General features: G+C 44.6%; 1 protein-coding gene and 1 pseudogene across 6 annotated transcripts in view; both read right to left on the bottom strand.

The window, feature by feature from the left end:
* Positions 1 to 27,418, bottom strand: part of GTF2I (general transcription factor IIi) — a 105,815-nt gene that overhangs the window by 25,254 nt on the left and 53,143 nt on the right. The window contains exons 10-17 of one of the 6 annotated variants that reach the window (XM_059414721.1): positions 24,455 to 24,514; positions 22,375 to 22,431; positions 20,465 to 20,527; positions 12,626 to 12,736; positions 11,345 to 11,410; positions 8,046 to 8,229; positions 4,895 to 4,953; positions 3,850 to 3,921 (exon numbers count right to left, since the gene is read on the bottom strand). In XM_059414721.1, the coding sequence (XP_059270704.1) occupies positions 3,850 to 3,921; positions 4,895 to 4,953; positions 8,046 to 8,229; positions 11,345 to 11,410; positions 12,626 to 12,736; positions 20,465 to 20,527; positions 22,375 to 22,431; positions 24,455 to 24,514 (672 nt within the window). The remainder of the gene's footprint in view (positions 1 to 3,849; positions 3,922 to 4,894; positions 4,954 to 8,045; positions 8,230 to 11,344; positions 11,411 to 12,625; positions 12,737 to 20,464; positions 20,528 to 22,374; positions 22,432 to 24,454; positions 24,515 to 27,418) is intronic. The other 5 variants (XM_059414722.1, XM_059414724.1, XM_059414725.1 and 2 more) reach the window with 5 other exon arrangements.
* Positions 25,774 to 25,886, bottom strand: LOC132027317 (U2 spliceosomal RNA; annotated as a pseudogene).

The raw sequence follows: 27,418 nt of genomic DNA, 5'->3' as shown, positions 1-27,418 counted from the left end.
CTGGGGGCGCCCCACTGCCTTCTGCTCTACCACGTTCTCAGCACCTGGCAACCAGGTGTCCGCGGGTGCAGAAGGCCTACAACGGACTATTTTGACGAAGCAGTGGAAGGAACCTTCTAGACTTATGATGTTTGACACTTACAGAAATGTAAGCTTTCCCCCCTTTCCTTTTAGGAACCTTAGAGGAAGCAGCAACCCTCTCTATGGTACTTACAGTCCTAGACTCACCCAAGGCCAAGAGCAGAAACAAAGAACCAGACTTTTACTGTTTATAATGTAGCGACAGGTAAGCTCTTACTTATTTTCTTAGCTCCGACACGAGGCCAGAACATTTTCCATTGGCTCCCTCTTATGGGAATGAGTACATGGGCTTGTCCACAGCCTCTCCTTTCCACAAGGCCAACGTCAGCTCGCATGGCAAGCATCAGAGGTGCCGACAGGTTGGGCCGACTCTTTTCCCAAGTTCAACTTCTGGAACCACACGGAAGGGCAAAGTTTAAACCTGTTCATGAAGATCCCGGTGGGCTCTGATGACACTACGGCGGCGGCCTCCAACAGACTCGTTTCACTAAACGCCTCGGAAGTACAATGCCCTTTTTCAAGTGGGGAAGACACTTTGGTTTCTCGCTCATTAGCTGATCTCTGACCAAACAAACTAGGAGGACGGAACTTGTCACTAAGGCCCTGCACTCACACTGGGTAGTCGAGGCCAGGGATGAGGAGAAAATACTTAAAATCCAGACTTCCCCCCACTGCCTTCCACTGCCAGGTCCAGAGCACAGCCAACATCAAGTGCACGGATTCTGCAAACACACCAGCCATGACCTAAGCTCGCAGCTGCCATCCGAGAGGTACCCCAGAGCTGGTTTATTACGTCTAACACCCAGTGCCATGCACCCCTCTTGGAAACCACGGGCCAAGTAAGAATCATCAGCCAGGAGACTTGGCTTTTTGGGCGGTAAAACTCAAATGGCTTCTCCCGCAGAGCAGGAAGAACCGCTGCGGTCCTCGGGACAGTCCGCGCCGGCTGCCACAGTGCCCTCCACGCAGCCTCCCCCGCGCGGGGCAGCCGGGGTGCTCAGGACGGCCTCTGGTCTTCTCCGCGACATAACGGCCCGAGGCCACACGCCCACACGTCCGTGACACAGGCCTGTTCCCCAAGTATCCGGGCAGCACCTGCTCTAGCATGAAGCGCAATTCTAGCAGCGGCAAGATGTGCAAGATCTCGGCCGGCGCTGTAGGGGGAGGCAGAAGACCCCCATCTGTGCTTCGAAGAGCGAAAACGGGCTGACACAGGATGTGCTCCGAGGCGTGCGGCTGACGGGCCGCCCAGGGAAGACCGGGCCCCTGTGGCCGCACCGGAACGGAGAAAGAAATGACAAGGAGAGGCACAAAAACACGAGGTCCCAGCAGGACGGCACTCCCCAGGACGGCAGGACCTCCAAAAACTAAAGGGCAAAGGGGTGCCTCGGTGGCTCAGTGGGTTGAGCCGCTGCCTTCGGCTCAGGTCATGATCTCAGGGTCCTGGGATCGAGTCCCGCATCGGGCTCTCTGCTCAGCAGGGAGCCTGCTTCCTTCTCTCTCTGCCTGCCTCTCTGACTACTTGTCATCTCTCTCTGTCAAATAAATAAATAACATCTTAAAAAAAAAAAAAAAAATTAAAGGACAAGGAGACAGTCATAGAGCCAGTCCGGAGTGAGCCGGGGGACAGTCTACGAGGTGACATTAGAAGACAGGGTGGCCACGAGCAGGGACTGTGGGGTTCATTCCAAGAACAAATGGAGGCCGTGGAGTAGAAAACAGAAAAGGGACTTACGGTTCTAATGATATTAAAACCTATCGGCTCTGTAGCACCAGCTCGGACGTGTAAGAGACGGCAGCAAAGAAGAAAAGGGTAGGGCTCTGGGCTGAGCTCGAAGTCCGGTCAGCAGGAGGCTTTGTGAGAATCAAGATATCCAGGGTGACTCCCAGGGCTCTGGCCAGGACAACAGGGGAGAGGGTGGTGTCCCCAGATGGTCGGGGAAAGGAACATGGTTACAGAGGGAGATAAAGATCCTCATTCAGGGACACCTGGGTGGCTCAGTGGGTTAAAGCCTCTGCCTTCGGCTCAGGTCATGATCTCAGTGTCCTGGGATCGAGCCCCGCATCGGGCTCTCTGCTCAGCGGGGAGCCTGCTTCCCTCTCTCTCTCTGCCTGCCTCTCTGTCTACTTATGATCTCTGTCTGTCAAATAATAAAATCTTAAAAAAAGATCCTAATTCAGACACGTGAAGTTGGCAGAGGTACCAAACAGGCGGGGAGAAAATAAAGTTCTGAAGTCAAATGAGTGTCCAGGGCTAGCAGCTTAAATGCAAAAGCCATCAGGAAATAGAGAATCACGGTACTAAGTTCGCGCCAAGAGACGGGAGGGAACAGCTGCCAAGGGAGCGCGGCAGGGAAGGCGGCATCCGACTCAGGACGGAGCCGCCAGGCCGCACTCCAAGTGCAGACTGACTAGAGGGAGGTGCCATCAAGAACGAAAAAGACAACCAGTGACATGGGAAGAAACCCAGAGTCAGCCAGATTCGAAACTGCCCGTATAAATGGTTTTAACTGTGAAAACAAGCAGCAGCAGCAGCACAGCCCAGACTGCACAGACTGCTGAGAAGCACGACATAGCAGGGTGGAGTGGCCCAGGGTGACAAGAGATCCCACGGCGACAAACCAAACCCAAGTACAGTGACATGTATGGGGACGCGAGCCAGCAAGGCCAGGGAACAAGAGAAGAACGGGGGGCACGCCCCGTTTTTGGACAACCAGCCCTCAGGGACAGGCTGTGACCCAGGCCTGCTGCTACAGAAAGCCACACCAAGTGCTACAGAAGGGGCCAAAGACAAGGGACTCCTGGGCCGCAAGGGGCCTGGCGCTGGACCAGCAACACTGGATCAGAGTCACTCGGGAAAGGAGTTCATGCTTCTGCCGTACGGCCCCCTCCCCTCGGCACGGGTCCACAATTCTGCATGATTAACACATGTACATTCACCGATGAAAGAAAAGTCAGAATGGCTGCAAAGAAACAGTCCAGAAAGACAGATGCTGGCAAGGCTGTGGGGAAAGGGGAGCCTCCCGCGCTGCTGCTGGGAACGGACACAGGTACAGCCGCTGCGGACAACAGTATGGAGGCTCCTTAAGAGCTACCCTACGACCCAGTAATTTCACTACTAGGGATTTACCCATACAAATGTAGGAATCCAAAGGGGCACGTGCACCCCAATGTTTATAGCAGCAACATCACAACAGCCAAACTGTGGAAAGAACCCAGGTGTCCATCGACAGAGGAGTGGATAAAGAAGATGTGGTGTGTACAAACACACACACACACACAAAATGGGATAGTACTCAAGCCATCAAAAAACTGAAATCTTGCCATTTGCGACGACGTGGATGAACTAGAGGGTATTACGCTAAGCGAAATCAATCAATCAAAAACAATTTTCGTAGCATCTCACGCGTATGTGGGATTTAAGAAACAAAACAGGATCACAGGGGAAGGGAGGGAGGAATCAGAGTCAGACAAACCATAGAAGAGTCTTAATCACAGGAAACAAACTGAGGGCGGCTGGAGCACATGGGTGGGGGATGGGGTCACTGTGCCGAGCAGGAAGGCAGGCATGTGATGGAAAGAGCCCTGGGTATTATGTAAGACCAATGAATCACTGACCTTTTTTTCTGAAACTAATAAATACATTTTATGTTATAAAGGGGAAAAAGGAAACGAGGTGTATCATTTCACTGTATTTACTTTCTTAAAAGCAAAATTTGGAAAACTTACTCTGTAATATACTTTAGTCGTGGGGAAAATCAGACTCACCAAATTTCTTGCAGAAGAGCTGATCTACCATTTTTCGCAATTTAGTGATTCTGGCATACCACTCTTCCTTCACTGTAAGAAGAACAAACACAAAATGTCCTCAAACTGGTCGCCTTACTAAACCAGGTCAAATAAGCAGTACGATTTTTTTCCAAGTTTATTTAAGCAATCTCTACACCCAACGTGGTGCCTGAACTCACGACCCTGAGTGAACAGGAGTCGCCCCTCCACTGCCTGAGCCAGCCGGGCTCTCCTGTTCTTTTTAAGATTTCAGAAGGGGTTTCTTAAAATCAGTGCTGACACCGACTAGAAAGAAGAACGGCGGATAAAACGATGACAAAATGGAAAATAAGCAACGAGGCGCGATTTCACAGCTCGAGTGTCAGGACCACAGCTCAGAGAGAGCAGAGCTCTGGCCCCTGAGCAGCCGCGGCGGGTGAGCTCCACGATGGTACACGGAGGGACGGAGGACGCTGGCAAGCTCTCCATCACGCCACCCTAAGTGACAGGCTTCCCGTGCTCCACCTACACCCCCCGGCCTCCAGAGCCGACAGAAGTAAGAGAACAAGTCACAAGTGTGTCTCTCCAAAACGCGTCTCACAGACAAGTGATGATACCCACGGCTCTGTGTTCTAAGTTAGCCCTCTTATGTCCTGTGGACAAGGACGAGGGGGGATTCAGGGGACTCATGCAGACGTGGGTGACACTGATTCACCGTGCCGAGTAATAGACTCTGTGTCTCAGAAGTGGATGAGCTTAGCTCTCTCAGACGGCCCAGCGGTGTGATGTCTGCACTTACTCAAAATGGATTATTAGGAAGAACCTGAGTTTATCCTTCTAGAGAACAGAAAATACTATTTCAATACTGTGTATTTCTTGTATATGATGTTGTGATTTTATGTATTTTTTTTTTTTTAAAGTAACTTCTATGGCCAACGAGGGGCTCGAACTGGCGACCCCGAGATCAAGGGCTGCGCACTCTACCAATTGAGCCGGTTAGGGACTCCACTATGACACACAGTCTGAAACAAGACTGGAGACCTACCTCCGGAGGCTGGTTTATCGAGCTGTAAGTCCTCCCGTGTGGAATTCAGAAGTTCATGTCTGCAAGGTGAGAAAAAGTACCAAGTGTTTATCAGGTAAGATTCAGCGAAAGTAGCAACTACTAGTACTTATGTGACACTCAGTAGTGAGGGCCGGCTTTAAAAAGACCAGACCATCTGAACTGCTGCGCACAATTAAACTCTCATCTCCGGAGATTTCTAGAGAGTAATCAAACCAAACGGTAATTGCAAATAGTTTCATAAGGTGCATCTTGGAACATGCATCCCTCACGGAAAGAGTTCCCTTTGCAACTAACCAAAAGATGCCCGATCGCAGCGGAACACCAATGAAGGGACCACGGAACTCTATGATGACATCCTTTCATTTTACTTTATACTCAAGACTACCTCACTTCAACACATCTATAAATTGGTTAAAAAATCCTAACTATATTTCAATACTATCACATCTGTGAGACAGATTACATGTTTTTTTATTTAAAAACTGCCCAGAAGACCTACTTTCTAGATCACAGCATTTTCACCAGCTAACTTGTACAGCCCATCACTCCTTTCTGGGTGTAGTGACCAGTGGTCAGGTGCGGGCAGGGGTGGAGACTGAGTCAGAAACAAGAATGACCCTGGCAAGAGCCATCTCAGAAATGCCGGAAACCAGCACAGGACCGACTCAATGCTTACAGAGAGTGCTTAAATAGTAGTAGTGAGCTATAAATAAAACATTTGTTCAACTCTGTAGAATCATCCTTCTAAAACAAAATATATCCATCAAGATGAAGCACCTTCACCGTTAGAGAAGGGCTTACAAGTCCCTCTCAAGGGGCGCCTGGGTGCGCTAGTCAGTTAAGAGTCTGTCCTCGGCTCAGGTCATGGGCCCAGGGTCCTGGCACAGAGTCTGGGATAGAGCCACCTTCTCCCTCTCCCTCTGCTGTCACCCCACCCTCTCCAATAAATAATCTTTGAAAAAAAAAAAGTCTCTCTCAGTGAAGAAGAGGGCTTTCATAACTATAACTAAGTGTACTGAAAGGATTTGAAACAGGACGTGCGGCACGAAGCATCCTACGGCAGGCTTGCGTTAACACTTCAACATCCAAACAGTTTTATCTACTTTAAGGTTAGCAAATACTGGCAGTGATATGTACGTTAAAAAATATATATAATACATTCTATATAAATATAATTCTATATATAAAAATTCTATATAAATATAACAAAACTATAAATTCTGTATTTTACTTTGCTATTTAAAAAATGAATTTAAAACCTCTAATATTAAAAGTACAACTGAATAAAATGACAGTGTAAGAGAGTTTTCTTAAACTTATTCATGTAGTAATGTGTAGGGGGGAGGGGAATCCTTACTGATGGTCCTTGGCAAGTGACAGTTGTAGAGCAAGCCCATTTAGCTGACAATTCAATTTCAAGAGTCCATTAGATCTCACAATTAAAAATTTATTTGCAACAAGGTCCTCTTTGGGGAGGACAGCTCACTCATTATCTTGAGGTACCTCCTGGGTCTCTTTCATGCTTAGTTAAATCTTAAAAGCTGTCATTCCCTTACTGAATACCAACACAGATAGAAGCATGCTTGGCTGTAATCTTTGACAGAAGTGGTTGTTAAATTCCCTTTTTTTTTTTTTAAGCAGTTCCACAGTGTTCCCAAAGTAAGGAAGCTGAATACTTCTGCAAATGATAAATACTGTTATTCAACTACTTTTTTTTTTTTTTTTTAGAGATAGATTTATTTATTTTTTGGTCAGGAGAGAGAGCGAGCACAGGCAGGCAGAGCGGCAGGCAGAGGCAGAGGGAGAAGCAGGCTCTCTGGTCAGCAGGGAGCAGGCTTCTCCCTCTATCACTGTGTCTTGCTCTGTCAAATAAATAAATAAAGTCTTAAAAAAAAGAAAGAAAAAAAAAAAGCCCTGTTTTTCAGCAGAAGCAAACGCATCGCCGCTCCTGGGGGCCTGAGAACTGCTTGGTCTAGACCCCTACTGGCTTCTCTTTCTCAAGCCTGTACCCGGCTGAGGAACGAGCACTCGACAGAATTCTGACCAGAGAAGGGTAAGGCCACCTCCCAAGAGAAACAAAGGCAGCTGCGGTCCCTCCTGTACACCCCGCCTGGCTGCGGAGCCCGTGTTGACGGCATCCAGCACGGTGCTGGTCTAAGGAAACCAGGAGCACAAGGAAGAATCTGGAGGAGAGAAGGAGAGCCCCACACACCGGTTTGTTTGTTTGTTTGTTTTTAATTTTATTTATTTATTTGACAGAGAGAGAGAGAGAGAGAGAGAACACAAGTAGGCAGAGAGGCAGGCAGAAAGGGGTTGGAGGGAGGCAGGCTCCCTGCTCAGCACAGAGCCGGACGTGGGGCTCAATCCCAGCACCCTGGGATCATGACCTGAGCCGAAGGCAGAGGCTTAACCCACTGAGCCACTCAGCACCCCCCGCCCCCCCCAACACCAGTTTTAAGCGTCCCACCTCTGACCTCCTCGAGAGGGAAGCATTCTACTGCGTGAAGTCCACTCTCGAGGGCTTCTGTCCCTTTCGGCTGGCCACAGATCCTAACTGCTCCCCAACCCTTTCCATGTCAGAAAGTCTCCATCTGGGGCGCTGCAGGGGCTCAGGCTGTTGAGGGTCTGACTCTTGGTTTTGGCTCAGGTCATGACCTCAGGGTCATGAGACCTGAGCCCCAGGTCGGGCTCCCCGCTCAGTGCAGAGTCTGCTTGAGATCCTCTCTCTCTCTCTCTCAAACAAGTAAATACATCTTTAAAAAAAGAAAAAAAGCAGACCTAAAAACAAGACACTGTTTATGGGTACCGACTGGTACTGTACTGCTTTTTAAAAATATTTTACTGATACATTGATCCTCTATTCCTTTCTTCAGGAGACTCAGCAGAGAACTGGAGAACAAAACTGACAGTTCTATGTCAATCACACATGGGCAAATATTCATGTTCCAGAAGCCAAGTCTGGACATGACTAAGAAAATCCTGTCCACAGAAACACATTAAAAGGTGGAAAATAAAATAATATATAACTCAAATTTAATTAAAATACAGCCCTGGAGGTTAATGAACATTTGACAACAGTATAAAAAAATGCACTAAATGAGAACAAAGACGAGTCCAAAGAGAGTCTTACTTCTTTATCACAAAACGAATCCTTTCCTTGGCCAGTAATATCCTCTCAAGGCGAGGAATTCCGTAAGTCGATGGCCTTCTAAAAGGAATTCCTTCCGGAAGTCCTTCTACATAAAGATCTTCAACGTGCGACTGGAAAAGAGGGTATGGGATCGTCACAGGACCTTTGGCTTTTATAGCTTGAGCTTTAAGGATAAAAAGAGAAAGGAAAAAATCATTAATCAAGACAGGGATTAGCAGCACAGTCTGTACAACAGAGTAATTCAATACGTCTGCTCTGTAACTTTTATGACTCTACTTTTGCTTCTGTTTTAACTGAATCAGAAGAAAAGCAATAGAAGGGAACTAAAAGAAAAAGAACGCCAACGATGCAGGTGCTCCAACCGAATCTGTAATTAAATAATGCGTTATTTGGGGGTAATGCCAGATGCAGCCGGACGTTCTGCTGAAATTTAAAGAACATACACGATCCAGAAAAACATACCGGTTCACATCAGCTAAAGAGGAAGACAAGTGGTATTTTTCAATGATAAACACTGGTGTAAAAAGGGATTTTTTAAAGTGAAATTAACAGAAACAGAAGATTTTCCTGAACTGTAAAGACTCTGCTATAGTTTATTTGTCCAAAGGTAAAATAATGCAGTAGCTGCAAAAGGTCAAAAGCCTGGGGAGTCTCCAGATTCCAAAATAAGGAGAAGACCTCAGCAATCTGATCAAACAACTTACAAAGGGTCAGATTCTCTAAACAACAGGGCACCATGAGAACCACTGGGCACTCTAGGCCATGTTTTCAGGGGTGATGGTGGAACTGATGTCAAGACGATTCTCTCCCTTCACCCAACTCCCGATGTTGCATTGTTTTCAAGTAAGCCTTAAAGATGATGTGGGGCCTGAACCCACGACCCCGAGAGCAAGAGTCGCCGGCTCTCCTGCCTGAGCCAGCTCCCCCTTCTGAAATGTGGGCTTCTTAGAGCTGAAGTGACAGGACGGCTGGGACACTGCAGTTTTAAAGGTTTAAAGAAAAAAAGCATCGGCTAAGTTCGTCCCCAACAGAGGCACCTTGGCAGACACCATCAAAATCCCGCAGTTAAACCTTCTGAGCGGAGTCAATGACCGCAGATGTTCTAGCACCGCAGGGCAGGTACCTACCACATCCTTCCAGACTTCTCCTTCACGAGCACAGCCCCGCCGAGGAAGCAGCCTTCCAGCGGGTGTGCCGCAAGGACAGCAGATGAGCTACTGACCCGGCCATGGCCCCTTTTAGCCCCAAAGCAGGACGGACTCCGATGGCCTCCCCTGGCTCCCTCCTTCTCCCACAGGATCGCCCTCCATCAGAACAGCCGCCCCTTCTCACTAGTACTTGATGTTAAAGTCTGTTTGCTAAACAGGAGTGCGGGTGCTGACATTTCAGGGGACCACGATACTCATTAATACCGGCTACCTTAACATCCTCTGTTAGACACCCTGCCACGTAACAAAGAAAACATCTTCCCCTAAGGCTATCACCATTAACATTGTTTCCATTGGGGCGCCTGGGTGGCTCCCGCTTCCCCCCTCTCTCTCTCTGCCTGCCTCTCTGCCTACTTGTGATCTCTGTCAAATAAATAAATAAAATCTTAAAAAAAAATTGTTTCCATTTGTGAAATGTGAGTATTGTTCTTATACTCACAATAGTCGGAAAACAGTTTTCTTATATGCAAAATAATGCGATAAACAACCATCACAACAACAGCAAAAACATGATTTTTGTTTTCCTTTTTGAGAAGCACTGAAATTTGTAAAATTGTTCTAACAGTAAATTACTTTTACTCTAAACACTACTACAGGAACTATATAATAAAGTATGAACAACAAGCACCATGCACTTACGTCCACCTAATACAGACACTAACTGCACCGTCTCTTATCCAATCTCCCTAACACAGCCTCAGGGAGGATGAAGACAAAGCCCCACATTCTGTCCCCCGGCCTGCAGCCGTACCAGCGCGGAGCAGCGCCGAACACAGAACAAGTCCTGGAATTTTCTGCTTTAAAATGGACCAAGTAAGATCACAGGAAAATGCCAGGGCTACTGGCGAGGCAAGGCCACTAGGAGAGCCTTAAGGAGAAGTTACTGAATCTGTTACTGAGTTTATTCTCCTTCCGAATCTTCACAGAGGGGTCGGCTGTCATCCACGGAAAATGCTACAGGAACTACCTCTTCCAGCTGAGGAAATAATGCCAGTGGTGCTATCACTTAAGAACTTCACCCACAGAAACTCCGTGAGTGGGAGAGCACTACAAAAAAACGACTTTCAAGTGAAAATTCAGTATAATCAGCCCATTTTCTAGACTGTTAGTCCACTACAAAGTTAAGAATCCTCCAAATAATGGGGTGCCTGGGTGGCTCAGTCATTAGGTGTCTGCCTTCGGCTCAGGGCATGGTCCCAGGGTCCTGGGATTGAGCCCTGCCTCTGGCTCCCTCTCTCACTCCCTCTGCTTGTGTTCCCTCTCTGGCTGGGTCTGTCAAATAAATAAATAAAATCTTTTTTTTTTTTTTTAAGATTTTATTTATTTATTTGACACACAGAGAAAGATCACAAGGAGGCAGAGGCAGACAGAGAGAGAGGAGGAAGCAGGCTTCCCGCTGAGCAGAGAGACCTACACCGGACTTGATCCTGGGACCCTGAGATCATGACCCAAGCTGAAGGCAGAGGCTTTAACCCCCTGAGCCATCCAGGTGCCCTAAATAAATCTTTAAAAAAAAAAAAAAAGAATCCTCCAAATAAAAACACAGTTCAAAGAAGGTTGCTATTTTTAGGCATTACCTACTTTAGGTAATACATACCAACTGGTAGTAACATGGTGCTTGTTTTTTGATCACTATTTAAAGGCAGATTTAGGACAGAATAATAAAAGGAGACAAGAATTAACTTTGATCAGTAGTCCAGAAAATAAGGACACAAGATGAATGATGGACTCAACCGAGCAGATGACAAAATGACTCATGAAAAAGCTCATCTTCAATTCGAGAGCCAAGATCTGGGACTTTGCAAAACACTTGTAAATAAACTCCCAGAGGAGCTCGGTGAAGGGTTATAAGAAATGCTAACTGGTAATCCGAGAAGAAAACTTTCCCGAAGCTTCAGAGTCATCTAGGCGACAAGGTTTCTAATACCCGAACAGGCGCTCTCCACGGGCTTCTGAGGGAGCGGTAACTTCAGTGAGAGAAATGAACTTTCTCACACTGCATGAACAGTAACCCCACTGTCGAGAGGCTTATCGACCAGCGACTGCAAGAATGTCTGAGTTTAGACCTACCGTATTTTCTCTCAAACAACTCTTCCACTTGCTTCCGTAGATCAGTAATTCGAGCATTCCACTTCTCTGAAAAATTGAGAGTTCCAGTTACATCTGATCACTAAACCCCAGTCTGGGGGCACTATTCTATTACAGTGACCCAACGTCTAGTGCTTATTTTCTACATAATACATCCTAATTGCTCTTATGTGAAGTCATCTCTACGCCCAAGATGAGTCTTGAACTCATGACCCCAACCAAGAGCAAAAGTCGCACATCCTAATTTTTAATAATCCAAATCCACCTATATAATTTCACTGCTTTCTTGAGCATTTCTTAAGAATTGTGCTGCTCAGAATTGGTCCAATGAGAGATTGTAAGAGGCGTTTCGAAAGTTTATTTTCGAGGTACACCTGGTGGCTCAGTCAGAAGAATGTCCAACTCTTGATCTTGGGGTTGTGAGTTCAAGCCCCACACGGAGGTACGGATTACCACAATAAGTAAAAAATTTTGAGAAAAATAAAGTTTATTTTCAGAACACTGAGTACCTTCTTTTTAGCCTGAGAATGTCTAAGAAGGTCAGAAAAGACTAGTCTAACTGAACAGTAAAAATGGAGGTGTCGTCCAAGGTCATTCAGGAACCCTTCTAAAACCTAAGTTGTGGAAATCAGTATTTACATATCGTTGAGTGCTGAGGAATAGAAATACATATAGAAATACATGTAAACGTACTAAAAAATCCAACTTATAACCAGCATTTATGACTATGACAAATTAAAATACCAAAAAGCTATTTAGAAAGTGTAGCCGTTAAATGTTCTACCTATTCAAAATATGGATTGCACATAATCTGCCCCACTGACGTTCTATTTAGTCCGTTCAAAAAGATACACCATCTACTGGGGCTTGGGTTAGAGTAACTGCTGGCAGTTACACAGCATAAGAAAAATCAAAGTGTAAAATAGATCTTAAATTAGGAAGGTTTTAAAGCTAAGAAAAACGACTTAATTACAGAGTCATCAAAACTGATTCGTAGTCTATTCACTGTACTTAACATCGGAAGACGGGCCGGCTGGTGCTTCCGGCAGCGCACCCTCCGCTTCGAGAGCGTCCGTGGGCGCCCTTCAACCTGCCCTGGTCCTCCTCACATTAGAATGAATCTACGGCAGTAACGGATTTTAAAGCATCTCCCCTGCCTCGACCCCAGACACACTCACAGGTGAGCGGCTCTAAGTCCTAGGGGAAACAGACAATGTCTGGAAGGCAAGAAAGGAAAGGGGTGTGTGTCTGCGGGGAACCTACCGAAGTTGAACTCCCGCACCTTCCGCTTCCCGGCATTGGCAGGCTCCGCGACGGGCGGCTGTGGGGGCTCGCTGCTCTTTGGTCTCTTGGTAGGTGGAGAATAATCATCATCTTGAAAAAGAGAATTGTCATCACTGGAGGAACAGTCTGCGTGAGCTCCGGCTACTTTCTGTTCGATTCTCAACGTTCAAAGGTGGGGAGCCTTTCTGCCCGCTGGCGGCCGCAGTCGGCACTTGTGTGCGGTCATTCTGGCCCACTCCTTCCCGGTGACACCTGCAGCTCTCCTACTCTCGGGGACGTGCTCAGCTGAATGGCCCTCATTTTCCTCTGCCTGGCATCCTCTTCTTTAGTTTGTTTGATTTGCGTTACAGCCTCCTAAATTTCCCTTCTCCCCAAACCCCTCTCGGATCCTAAGACTACAGTTTCTTTCAAGAAAAAGGTTTGAAGAGAGACAGTTACCTAAAATTATACAAATATATACAAAAAGGGGAAGGAAATACAGCTCGAACAGAGGAACATGTCAGCTCATACCAAATCCAAGCATGCATAAACACGGGAGGGGGTAACTGGGTGTCGACCACTTTTAACAAACACAGAACTTACAGAATTAATGGAACAGGGCTACGTTGTTTGTGACACAGATAATGCTAGAGTCAACACAAAACCCAGGAGAAATGAGCAAGCAGATACTGAAGTAGAACACAGATTTCAGACGTCTCTAGTGTGAGTTCATGCTATGTCTTCACAGATATGTCCTGCAGCTCAACCCTGCTAGGAAACTTCATCTAAGGCCAGAATTAAGGACATCTGGATAAGAAAAGCAATCAAGAGCATCTTTTTCTAGAACCCTGATAATGTCCCATGGCACACTCCTAACTTTGCTGCTCAAACATCACCCATAATTTACTAAAAATATCACTTTAAGAAATCTCTACTTGAAACTCAATGTGGGGATAGAAAAAAAATAATCACTGTGTTAAAGAATCACCAAAAAATGCCATTCAAATACTACAGGTTACTCCTTGAGGCAACCTTCACTGTCCTCTCAACAGCTCAAGAAACCGGCTCCACGGACGCTGTGTGGCTTGACCTTGTCACCCCGCTCGACAGTGCAGCTGAGATCAGACTCAGTGCAGCTCCTAGGGCTGAACTAGCACGGTACTCTCCAAGAGCTAACAAGATATTCAAATCCACCCAAACACGTGATGTAGCCCGGAACAACCACACAGGACTTCTGAGCTCTTCGTATGTCAATCGCGGGAAAATCAGACCAGAGCCTGAAGCGCCCGCCATTCTCTCGAGGCATCAGAGATCACAATGAGACGCTGTCCACGAGGCTCGTGACTTTGGGCTCTTCCCCTAATGCCAGCAGATGCTCGAGCGGCCTGAATCATCTGCTCGTTATTCTACTCTCTAGTGAGAGAAAGTTACCGATGCAACCAATAACGGATTAAGTCACATCAGGATCCACTTATGAGCTGGGAAGACCACGACGCCACATTTAGGGGATCCTGGGAGATGGGATCATACGACCGACTTAACAACACTCCGGCTTTCACGTGTGGACTGTCACTGCACACACCCTTCCTCAAACCCAGAAAAAAAGGAATCTATCATAAAAGATCTTAAAACTAGAAACTACTAGTAAAATAAAAGTTAACCATGTCCTCTGGGCTTATTAAATTACGACAAGCATTAGTGGCCAAATGGTTACAAAAATGGTCCAAACACTATAAAAGATTATTAAGTAATTAAATTCAACCTAAAAATTTGGCACAGTTGCAAAAACATACGCACTATCATTAATACACTTGCCCTTCCATTCTGAAAATGTACTGGAAAAAAAACCCAAAATGTCTTTCTCCAATTCCAGATTTTTAGAAGCCTACAAGCATGTTTATGCTAGTTTGCATAATGAAATGAAAGACACTCGCTTCACCTATGAACACTGTCAAACCATTTTGTTCTATTTCAACTAATCTCTACCCCCAACTGGAACCGGCTGGAACTCACGACCCTGAGATCAAGAGGAGCACACTGTGGTGGCCGAGCCAGCCGGGGGCCCTGCGTCAAAGCCTTTTAAAGTGCTTAATGTTAAAACTTCTTTACAAACATTAAGCACTGATGTTGAAAACAGAAGTACTCTCCCTGTGGGCTAATGTAGCCTATTTCTATAGGTCACCGTTTAAGCTGTTAACTGAAATTACATAAAACGAAAACCAAAAGAGCATAAAATTAAGAAGACAAGAGAGCTGGAGGGTAGTAATGAAGAATCCCAGCAATTCTATTAGGCTGACCTCAACTATACACTCGAAAACCCAGGCCCAAGGGAAAGGGCACGAGGGCTTGTCTCCGGTGTCAAGTCGGCTTCGAGCAGTCCGGCCTTGTTTCACAAGGTAAAGGATTTAGTGGGATAAACATATTTTACAAAAGCAACCTCACTAATCATAAACAGAAAGAAAAGGACAAAAACAAACCTAGGAGAGTGTGTGCAAACGAGACAAGCTATGGAGCAGACTGGGTATTATTAAAAAGTGGTTCCCGTTTCTCTCCAGCGACAAGTCTAATCTGTACATGTGAACCAAGAGATGAATTTCATTATTGGTGATGATAAGAGAGCACACCACACATTCAAGTAAAAGACTAACCCACTTCATATATTTACTCATCGACCTTTGGGTGCTTTAGATCCTGTGACACATGGAATGAAACCCCAGCCACAGCTATGAACTTCCACAGTCTCTTCCACTCTCTGCTGCAAAAAACTCCGATTTCTTTCGTGAAAGTAAGAGAAAATGTTGTTCTTTTTTTTTTTTTTAAACTTTTTTTTATTCTCTTTATTTTTTTTTTTAAGATTTTATTCATTTATTTGACAGACAGAGATCACAAGCAGGCAGAGAGGCAGGCAGAGAGAGAGGAAGGGAAGCAGGCTCCCTGCAGAGCAGAGAGCCCGATGCGGGGCTCGATCCCAGGACCCTGGGACCATGACCTGAGCCGAAGGCAGGGGCTTTAACCCGCTGAGCCACCCAGGCGCCCCGAAAATGTTATTCTTGACCTCGAAAACCTTTCCCCAAGGGGCCAAAATTACTTACTGCTCTGTTGCAAGACTATCAAACAAAGCTCTAAGCATTTGCCTCCTCTGACAGTCAGGTCTCGCAGACCGACCAGTCGTCCTAATGATCAGGGCATTTCCACACTTCTAGAAGCAACCACTTTTGTGTTAAAAGACACACATTTCAGGAAGCTTCAAATTCAAGCCCAAACTAAAAATGTTTACATCATCAAGGGTAAACGCTTTTAAGATAAATTTCAAAATATTTTAACGTGGGGAAGCTGTTATGTGGGAACAATAAGTATCACGCTACCAGGACTAACCAAAGCTCCTATCCCACCTTGAAAAAAGGCAGCTACTGTCCCTACTTCAAATCCACACTTTAACAAGCCTGTTCTCCTTTTTGCAACATACTTACAAATATACCCACAGGACACCCCAGGCTTCAGAGCTAAAATGTATTATGGCATCCTGAATGCTGAATACATTAGCAAAATATGCAACAAATTTTCTGGTACTTTTATTTGCAACACAATCCAACAGTAATATTTTCATCATACAATCTGACACCGATCATTTAAAAATCAACATAAACTAGATACTATCCCTTTTGAAAAGTACACAGAATTACCCTCCACATGTCAAATTCATGGACAGTAAATTTTCATCCATGGATCCAGGTCCCAATTCCTCTAAAACTCTAATTTCTACACGAACAGTTGGAAGTTCATTACGTGACTCTTCAGCAGCTCTAATATTCAAAACACAAAAATCTCAAATACGAATGTACTCCATCATCCAGAGCCTGTGAACAGGCCAGTAACATTTCTAAGCCAAGCAAAATAACTAAACAATGACAAACAGCAAAGCCTACTGACTGACTCTCTTTTCAGAACACACCCAAACTTCACCACTTTTATCGCCACGGCCTCCACCCGGTTCTAGAACCCCCAGCTTTGCGCCCCGGGGAGCCCGACGCAGCAGCAGCCTTCTGCTCTGGTGGTCTCGCTCCGCTCCCGGTCTGCTCTCGGTCTTTCAGAAAAGAGCCCCGTTTCCTCAAAGGGAAGGACAGAACCTGTTGCTCCCCTTGATCAAAACCCTCCAAGAGACCTGCCTATCTTGTTTGTGCACAGGCCCAAGGCGCACACACACAGCTGGGGACCCGCAGTGACTGAATGGGCACCTGCAAACCACAGTCCTCGAGGACAATCGGCAGCCAGACATTTACGAGGCTCCTATGCACGAAAGTCACGGAAAAGGATTCCAACAGAGGATGACGGCGTCCTCCACTGCCCGTCCACCTGCCAACTGTGTGCGGAACCGCACGCCCGTGTTGAAGTATTTCCATGTGTCCACGGACAGGGGAGAGAACATCTACTTCAAACATAGTTTTACTTAAAAAGATGACGTATTGAGTTCTAAAGGATTAATCTCTTCACTGTCAACGTAAAGAAAAACTGGGGTGAGGAAACAGACAGGAGGTCAGGCCCCAGCACAACGGGCATGCGCGAATGGCTCAGGTTGGGGGACCGAGGCCCTAAAAAAGTCATGATCAGGGAACTTCTTCTGAAGCAGAGCAGATTGCCAGATTACCAGCCTGTGACAGCACCAACAATTCTGTAGGAAGGTTCTCTCTGCATGCCTCGGACACCAGGCGGCTGTCTGATTTTACCCCCAAATGTGGGCACGGTGTTTACCAAATTCAGGCAGGCGTGGTCCCCTTATTCCAGAGGCAATATCCCACACCTAAGTCACACAAGGCGGGGGGAATGTGTACCACTGACTTCAAGGACAAGTGAATCCCCACGAATGGGACAGCACAACTCCAAGCACGCCGCCAGCTGCCTTAAGGACTAGGACCCTAGATGACGCGCCTGCACCGAGGCCAAATGAGCCTCTTTGCATCTCCGCGGTCCCAGACACAGAGATCGATGAAAAAGCGCTATGCGAAACACTAACAAACTTATCTGATGACAAGTTTTTTTTTTCTTCTTTCCTATATACTATTTGGGAGACCCAAAAAGACAGGGAGAAATTAAAAGCCATCCCAAGCAAGTAAGATTATCTTCATTTATCTTTTTTCTTTGAAGATTTTATTTATTTGTGTGTGTGTAAGAGAGAGAGCACAAGCAAGGGGAGCAGCAGAGGGAGAGAGAAGCAGGCTCCCCGCTAGGGAGCCCTACATGGGACTCCATCCCAGGACCCAGGACACTGGGAGCGCGACCCGAGCCACAGGCAGGGGACTCATCCAACGGAGCACCCAGGCGTCCCTGTCTTCTATTAAGCACAGCGTTTTCCTAAACAAATCTAACATCGTTATCTAGACACACTGCTCATTTTTAACCTGCTTTGTTCACGAAAGGCAGGGATTTTTCAATCTAGAAATCTCAAAATTTCTTTTTTTCAGGCCACTTACTTAAAACCAAAGTGAACAAAAAACCACCCCCGTTTCAATGCCTGTGTACTTCTTTCTATTATGAGGAAATACCACATTTTATTTTTCTCACTATCGATATTTAACTAGTTCCCACCATTTTTGCAATCATCTTTCCAGAGAAAATATACAACATACACTTGTCCCACAGACGTGCATGTTGGTTCTCATCGGACCTTCCTTGTGATGCTCACAGCTGACCCCCTTCCCCCGAGCCTGGCATTTCGCCGCTCTTCTGAGCAGAAGACATTCTCCCGCTTGTGGATGAATTCAGCTGAGCCGAGTAAACTGCCGGCGCGGTCTTCAGATTCAAAGACACAACACTCACAGCTCTCCTCCGCAGTGTCAAAACCGAAAAGACTGACACGCTTTAGGCTCATGATCCACTTCTTTCATGATTATCTTTAAAGGTGCTGTGCTATAAAAGCAAGTATTGATTTTCAAAGCAATTTTAACAGCTTGCATCTGCTTTAAGCATTCATAAATCCACCAGGTTACCAGTCTTATTGAAAAGTCTTCTTCTAGGGGCGCCTGGGTGGCGGAGTGGGTTTAGCGCCCCTCTTGGATCTGCCTCAGGTCATGAGACTGAGTCCCACATCGGGCTCGTGCTGCGCGGGGAGCCTGCTTAAGACTCTCTCTCCCTCTCCCTCTGGTCCCTCCCTGACTCCTGCCCTCCTGCTCTCTCATAAAAAAGTTCTATTTGGGCGCCTGGGTGGCTCACTGGGCTAAGCCTCTGCCTTCGGCTCAGGTCATGATCTCCGGATCCTGGGATCAAGCCCCGCGTCGGGCTCTCTGCTTGGCTGGAAATCTGCTTCCCCCCTTCTCTCTGCTGGCCTCTCTGCCTATTTGTGATCTCTATCTCTGCCAAATAAATAAATAAAAGACCTTTTTAAAAAAGTTCTATTCTAATTATTTAAATAATCATCTATTTTTCCTATCTCTACAGAAAGGACAAAGTTCTGAGTGTGTATAGTATTTACATGCTCTTCAGACTTCCTTCTCTGATACCTGAGGTTTGTAACTAAAAAGCAATTAAATTTGAGCACTTAATGCTGACTACAAACAATTCAAAACTGCTTTTAGGTTAGTAAAACTATATTAACGATACAAGAACTATGTAAGTGATACTGAGATCCGAACACATGAAGTATGAAATCAATTTTCATGAGAATCATCAACTTCTATTTCAGAAGCAATGAAGACAAACATGTCAAGTAGTATGAAACAGCCAAACATGATAAATGACTAAATGACAAAGGAGACAGGTTATTAAAGGAGAGAGAGATACAATTAAGAAATGTGAGGCTGCAGGAAAAAAACAAAAAACAAAAAACAACAAAACAAAACCAAACCACAACCCTCCCCCCAAAACTCAAGTACCCAGGTGTGTGGTTATCTGGGGCGGGGGAGGGAACCTCTGGAAATGGGATATTTGTGCATTTTAAATGCCTGTCATAATGCTGGATGCTGAAAACGTCTAATTTTGCACGACTACATGTACACATATATACACGTGTGTATTTATTATATATAAAATCACGTTGACGTGTACAGACAATGAACAGACCTCCAGCGCGGAGTTTAGGGGCCTTACAACAGGGTGGGGAGGGCGGTAAAGGAAACCTCAGGCAGCGCGGTCCCTGCAGTGCTTCAGTGTTTTACCTCAGGAGAGAAGTACGGGGCGGGCGTGGGGCAGTGACCGAAATGAAAGGCAGCCGCGGGCACTCAGCGCTCCCTAACCGTGGGGGGCGATCCTGCTGATGACCCTGTACCCGCTGGCGTTCTACGTGCTTCTGGCTCCTCTGCATTCCCGCAGAACCTTGGAAGATGACACTGCGTTCGAAGCCACTTTAGCTGAAGATACTACTTCACGATCTACTGGTCACGACTGCTTCGGGAGCGGTTTGGGAAGCCAGAGTCCGCACGAGCCTCCCGCCGTTTCCTAGGGCCGAGGGACCGCGACCTAACCCGCCTCCTGCCCTCCCCGTCACGGAGGCCGCGCGGGCTGTCCTCCGCCACGACCCAACCACAGCTTCTAACATCTGGTCTCGCGTGCGTCCCCACTGCTCCTACGCTCGCACTTATTTTCGGTTCCCGGTGACGGGGAGGGACAGCTCCGTCCACCCGCCGGCCGCGGCTCGTGCTCACGGCCCGCGCGGCCGTCTCGAACCCCCACGGCCCGGGCTGCGTGGCCCGGACCTGCGCTGCGTCGGTCACAGACACATACAAGCTTCGGTTCTTTCCCCGGGTTCCCGCTGAGAATGAACGAGATACAGACTTAGCGACGTGAGTGTGACAAGGACTTTTCGGACCGGAAGTACACTTGTGGAATCCAGGCTTTTAGGTAACTAACCTTCAATAGTCACCTCAACTTCGGGGTCCTCACTTGTTTCTGAAGGGACATGCTGAGTAGAATCTTGAAAAAAATAAAATTCTAAAATGACATTCATTATAAAGCACTTTCCGTATGTTCCAACATTGCACTGATTTGTTACTCCAAAAGCAGCCTACAAGAAAATTTTTACTGGCATCTGAATTCAGCTCACAGTTGTCCGGTGACAGTATCTGACCCTTTTCACGGCAAACAGGGATGAGAGAAAACAAAAGGACAAGCGCCGGGCACCCGGGATCATACCAAATTACTGGCACTAAGCACTAATGGACTCAAAACCCTCGGATTTTAGAAGAAGGCGATTATAATGCTGTCACTATTCTTTTCCTGCTAGAACTAAAAAATGCTAGGACAGGCACAAAGGCTTTTCTCTCTTGCTTACTATTTCCCCTCTTTTTTTCAGAAACCCCAGGAGTGGTTTACATCATTAAATAAAACCACAATCCACACTTCACTTCGGGGACCTTCATATCAAGACAATGACCGGGACGGAGGCACACAGGATTCTATCCCCGAACTTGATGTGGGACTTAGAGATTTTATTTCTATCTGCGTTACTACACAAAACCGATGTACATCAGAACGTTAGTGCTGGAAAGCTCAGCTAGAGAGTATTCCCATCGACTCTCTTCTCATTTTGCAAAGGTTGAGAGAGTCGTTGATCTGCCAAAGATCATGTTCACTTGTTAGTAAAGGGAAAAAAGACCAGAACCCAGGTTCGACTCAACTCTGTTCATAATGCACTGTGACCAAAAAAATCTCAAACATCAAGTATGTCAAAGCCTAGTTATCTGGTGACAGCACTGGGGACTGCGGAGCAACGCAGACTGCCCGAGGACTGCCTGGGCCGGGCGTGGCCTGCACACAGGTAGCCCCCTGTGGCACACGGACCGCCTAGCTAAAACGGAGATGTTACAGATGTTATGGAGGAAACATCTAATTACCTGTACAGAGTAAGACATCAAAAAAAAAAAAAAAAATTCATCATAGAATTTTCTGTAAAAAGATCTCAAAAAGAAACGTAACTGAATTTGGAAAGCTTAGTCAACATTCCAGGGTCCTTAAGACCTCTCTCTCCTCAAAAGAGGGTAGAAATCAAATTATTTATTTTAAAAAGTTAAATAAAAAGCACATAAAAGAAATAAAAATTTATCGTATAGATTCCTGTTTTATTCCGGGGGGGAAAAGGCACAACATGACCAGTTTATGAGAGAAATCGTAATTCTAAAACGAGAGTCAGGTACCTTATGCCAGTCATGCTGGAGCTACAGAAACTGCTGAGAAAAAGGAAGCCATTTGGCAAGGTAACAGTTTCACTTAGGATTGAGAGAATTTCAAGAGCCGCACCACAATTCAGTATTTCCTCAGTGCCACAACCAGAGGAGGACTGGCTGGGAAACAGACAGTGAGTTCCACACAGGGCAGTCGTGGGGGTGAAAATAAGCAGAAAGAAAACCCCTCCTTTATTTATCTTATATGGAAATACTACTCTCTTCTAAAAAACGGCACCGTTAAATAAAATGTCTGAGGATGAAGTATGAGCAGAGCCCATCATACTTGTCGGTCTGCGATACTGGAGCCATCCTTTCTCAAGGGACCCCTAACATGGCACAAGACGCTCAGGATGAGAGGGCAGCACTCTGTGCCGTGAAGTTTTACCAACCACTTCCGTTTCTGTGCCCACATGTTTTATCACTCAGTAGAGTAAAATGTGTATGTAACACCTTAGGACTAAAAAAATAAACCTGTTGGCTAAAAAGGCATATTGTAACAATCACCTTTTGGGTTCCAAATAAGGTATTTTAAGGGTAATATTTCATAGAGAACAAACGTAATACAGATACTGCAAATTAAAAACCCTTGTATCTAACCTTCTGCAGGTGCTTCCATTTCTGTTCCTTCGTTGCCTTCTGAAGAACGGTGGCTTCCTAAAGAGAAAATAAACCACATGTACTAAACCAGTAAAAACTTACACTGAAAGAAGAGAAACTAGGCAACAGCGCAAATCATTTAACACTTAACCATACGACACATACAAACTGATTAATTCTTTCGCAGTTAATTCCAACAATGTGATCTAATTCAGAAAAGACATGTAACACTTCTATTTGAAAGTACAAAGAATTATTTTAAAATGTAAATAGATAAAGTAAACCTAAGTAGGTTTGGGGATTTAATAGTATTTACTATAACTATACAATAAAATTACTGATAGATGTTGGAATGTGAGATACAGAACAATTATGGTTCAAGGTACCATGCTCATCTGTCAATGACGCACACACAGAAACACAATCAGAGTGAATGCTATCTTTGCTCACAGACTCTATTAAAGTCTACACAAACAAGTTCAGGTTTTGCTGTGAAATGTTTCCTGCTTTCCATTTTTACAATGGCGGAAGCTATGGAAACTCAATCCCCATTATTTAATCAAAGTTGTACTAAAAGGAAACTCGTAAGTTAAAATTTAAGATACTACCTTTAGTCTCAAAAGCATTTTAATTCAGGTAATATAATCTGCCTGCTTCTAAAAACTGGAACATAAAGCAATGTATCAGGTTAGGCAGTCACAAGGTAAACAGGCTCACCCTACCAGAGCAGAAGCTTACTCATAAATAGGAAAGAAGGAACCTACAACAGAGAGCCACTTAGGATTAATTGCCCAAACTGCCCCAGAATATTCATCCTCTGTCCTTAATGTCTGAGCTGCAAACATGGAAAAAGCTGGAAATCACTGCATTCGTGGATCAATGAATATATGTCCTAGGAGTAAGAGTAAGTCACACAGGGGAAGCAAAATCCAATCTGCCTGGCCATCCCCTGGGTACGTGAACTCCAAACGTACTAAAGGTGTGACCCCCTCGGACATAGGTTTTAAGTATATTTTATTTTAATTTTTTAAAGAGCATCAGTTATGGTTTCAAAAACTCCCATTCAATACCTAGTACCTTTTAACTTAAAAAGCCACGCTAAAGTCAAATACTTTGGGTTTCTGAATGTCTAGCTTTATGAAGCCATAATAATCTTGGGGTTCTCTTCCACTTACTCCATATTATAAAAACTCACCTGAGCTCAAATGCTAGGTAAATCTATAAATCTAGAGCCACGGTTTATTCTTTAAGTAACTTTTAAACTATGCTTTCTCAACACACAGTGACCACCCTCCCCCAACACCTTTAACGTTAAGATCTGAATTCATGGAGCCTCTTGACTTTTGACTGTAAAGTCAAAGAAAACAAAAGATGTGAGGTCAAAGGAGATCATGAGGCAGAGAACAGGGCTTCACAGGAAAGGGGGGGGGTCAAGTTACGAGACTCTTCCACCCTGATATCGCAGAGTGCGTGTCAGCAAGGATTGTGTCCTTTCTGTTCTTTTTTTAAATCTGAAATAAGCAATTGCATTTACAGTCAAAGTAAACTTAAAAAAAAAAAAAAAATTCTACTTGACCACAGCCAGAATAGACGTAAAAGTAAAAGCCATCACAAACAGCCTACCATCCTCAAGTTAGGGCACACCATCCAAAAATTCCCAGAAAAGGATTCAATTAATAAATGCAGGGATTTATTTACAAAGTGGTCATTTCACAGATCTTTCTAAAAACTAAATATCAACATGACCTTATCAAATTTACAGTACTAGCTATACAATAAACACCGTATTTCTGGCTATTCTGATATAAGGTATAAATGTGTACTTTACCTTAAATATGAAAGTGTGTCATGTACCCATTTCGAGATTCATTACTAGATTCACAAAAGGGAAAATTGGTTTTGAAAAATTGTTGCTTGTGAAGTTCATTTATGTTTAAAAAAAAGGCCAATACATTTTCTTTTTCCTTTTCCATTTAGAAAAGTAACAATACAGATATTAATACTAAAACACAGTCTGTGCGATATAAAGAACATCACATCAGAACAGTTATGTGCGAAAACGGAAGCAAAAAGGTTATACCTTGCAAAGACTTCGAAAGGGGAAGTTTGTCATCAACATCATCAGTTTCGGAAGGGCCTGCTTTGGAATACAAAGATAATACTTCAAAAGTAATCCCAAAAATATATTTTGGGTCACTTCAGTAAACAGATTTGGGTGAGAGATATGGAGTAATAACAGCCTTTTCATGAACCAAAAAAAAAGGCAAAATGAAAAAAAAATGTATGACAAAATGAATGGTGTCGATGCATGGTCTTAGTGAATGGAAAAGGTGTACTCAGATAAATTCGTTTATAGACAGTCTATTTTGAAATTTTGAAAATGACCAGACATATATGAATTGAATGGGAATGACATGTCTAAAACGGTGGACATGGGTCTTTCTACCCAGTAGATGGCTGGTTTCTAACAGCAAAACTCTAACTTTCCACTTCACACAGACTGTAACTGCAGATCTATCACACGAGGTGTATTTCTTCCTTCCTTTGCAAATATTTAGTGCTCGCTTCGGCAGCACATATACTTTACAAATATTTATTTTTATTTTTTTTTTTATAAAGATTTTATTTATTTATCAGAGAGAGAGAGGGAGAGAGTGAGCACAGGCAGACAGAGAGGCAGGCAGAGGCAGAGGGAGAAGCAGGCTCCCTGCGGAGCAAGGAGCCCGATGTGGGACTCGATCCCAGGACGCTGGGATCATGACCTGAGCCGAAGGCAGCTGCTTAACCAACTGAGCCACCCAGGCGCCCCTATACTTTACAAATATTTAAATTTCTTTTTGTAATGCTGAAGAAAACTGCTGAATCAATTGTTATACCTTCCTTGGAATCTCTAAATTCATGTAATTAAACTGTCAGTAAGCCTGAATCTCCACTGAAACAGAGAACAAGACAAACTAACAGTTATTAGTTCATAATTCCCTCTTTCCTGCAGATCCATTGGACTCCTTAATAACCTCACACTCTCCTTCCTAGTTACTAATACATAAAGCATTTTGAGTCAACTAAACCTTCATAGAAGGCTATAAAAATTTTGACAACACATTACACGCAATATCAAGCTTGTTAGTGATGAGAGTGATCAATCTGAAACAGACAAATCTAATGGCTACTTAAAAGAAACAATGTTCCCGAGGCTGTGACCTCAAGTCCTGTGATGACTACAAGGAAGAAAAAAAAAAAAACCAAACCAATGTTCTTGTACTAAAATGAATACAAGACACTTCACTAACTCTGAATCCAGCCAGGACCGTATTTTAAGACTTTTGAAAAGTACCAACTCATGAGAAATACCACAAAGACCCAAACTACACCTTATAAGTAAAGAATATGTTGTAGAAGAAAAGTTCAGAGAAAATGTACAAACTGCATTTGAAATTTCAATTAAGAGCAAGACACGGTATGAAAGAGACTTGATACTACACTTGATCTTAGCCAAAAGGCCGAGAAGCGATGATGAAAGAGACTTGAATTAAATGCCAAATTCACTGCTTCCTAGTCCTCTGCTCCTGGGTAAACAAAACACAGAAAACAATTAAATGACAGCCAAGGGTGTTACTTGACCTCTAAGTTCGGCTTTAGCTGCTTTTTCTGAAGTCTGGCTCCACAGTATTCTCAGCATGGTTCTAGTCTCATCTTTTAAAAAGAAGGTCCTCCTTAACATCAAGTACATTCTTGTACAATGTTCAATGTATAGGATTTCTATTTGTTTGTTTGTTTGTTTTTTTTGATTATTTATTTATTTGACAGAGAGAGATTACAAGTAGGCAGAGAGGCAGGCAGAGAGAGAGAGGAGGAAGCAGGCTCCCTGCTGAGCAGAGAGCCTGATGCGGGACTCGATCCCAGGATGGTGAGATCATGACCTGAGCCGAAGGCAGCGGCTTAACCCACTGAGCCACCCAGGCGCCCTAGGATTTCTGTTTTAAATAGCCTGTTTACTTCTGAATTCTAATTACACTAATTATATTACATTCAGAGAACTTAAGATTGTCTGTGAACAATGATAAAGTCCATTTTTGTAAAAGAGTCTTGCTCTGTAAATTGATGTGCTTGGTGCTCAGGTCTACATGCGCCATCACTTAGCTTCCATTTCTAAACCAGAGAATGCGCATTTCCTACTTACAATCTGCAGGTGTTCATCAGCGTGATGGTTTAGTAACTGACTGTCACTTGTTAGAATCTCCCACATGACTGGGGTGCCTGGGCGGCTCAGCAGTTATCTGCCTTTGGCTCAGGTCATGATCCCAGGGTCCTGGGATTGAGACCTGCACCGGGCCCCTGGCTCACAAGGGAGCCTGTTTCTCCCTCTGCCTGCCACTTCCCCAGCTTCTGCTTGCACTCTCTGTCAAATAAGTAAATCTTAAAACCTTTTAAATAATGCTTAAAAACCTTAAAAAAAAATCTCCCATGACTGAGATCTACAAATTTTAACAACTGTGTCAAGTCTTTTTTCCATTTTAATCTTGAGACTATACTGTAAGGTATATACAAAGGTGTATGTTTGTGTGTCTGTGTATATACTATACAGTACACATTAATAACCACTGTATCAACCACTATAACAACCCATGTAGTTTAACTTTCTATACCTATTACTTTTTCCTTCTTTGGCCTCAAATTAATATTGTTAAGCTTGACTTCTAGTAGTTATATGTGCCCAGGAGACCTTCACAGATCACTATCCTCTCAAACTATCTATGTTTAATTTTAGCTATGTATGCTTTAACACACACACATACATTTTATTCATTCTAAGGACACTCAAAATGCAAGTGTTATCTACACAGTCACGAAATCAAACAGTCCTAATGCCCCCATGTGACGACCACTACCCTAGAAAGCACTGGCAAGTGCACAGAGGTATTTAGGAGGCTATTTTATTTTATTTTATTTTATTTTATTTTTAAAGATTTTATTTATTTATTTGACAGAGAGAGATCACAAGTAGGCAGAGAGGCAGGCAGAGAGAGAGGAGGAAGCAGGCTCC

The sequence above is a fragment of the Mustela nigripes genome, chromosome 11, assembly GCF_022355385.1.
Source record: "Mustela nigripes isolate SB6536 chromosome 11, MUSNIG.SB6536, whole genome shotgun sequence".
Classification (NCBI taxonomy): Eukaryota; Metazoa; Chordata; class Mammalia; order Carnivora; family Mustelidae; genus Mustela; species Mustela nigripes.
This window is presented reverse-complemented; position numbering and strand designations above follow the sequence as displayed.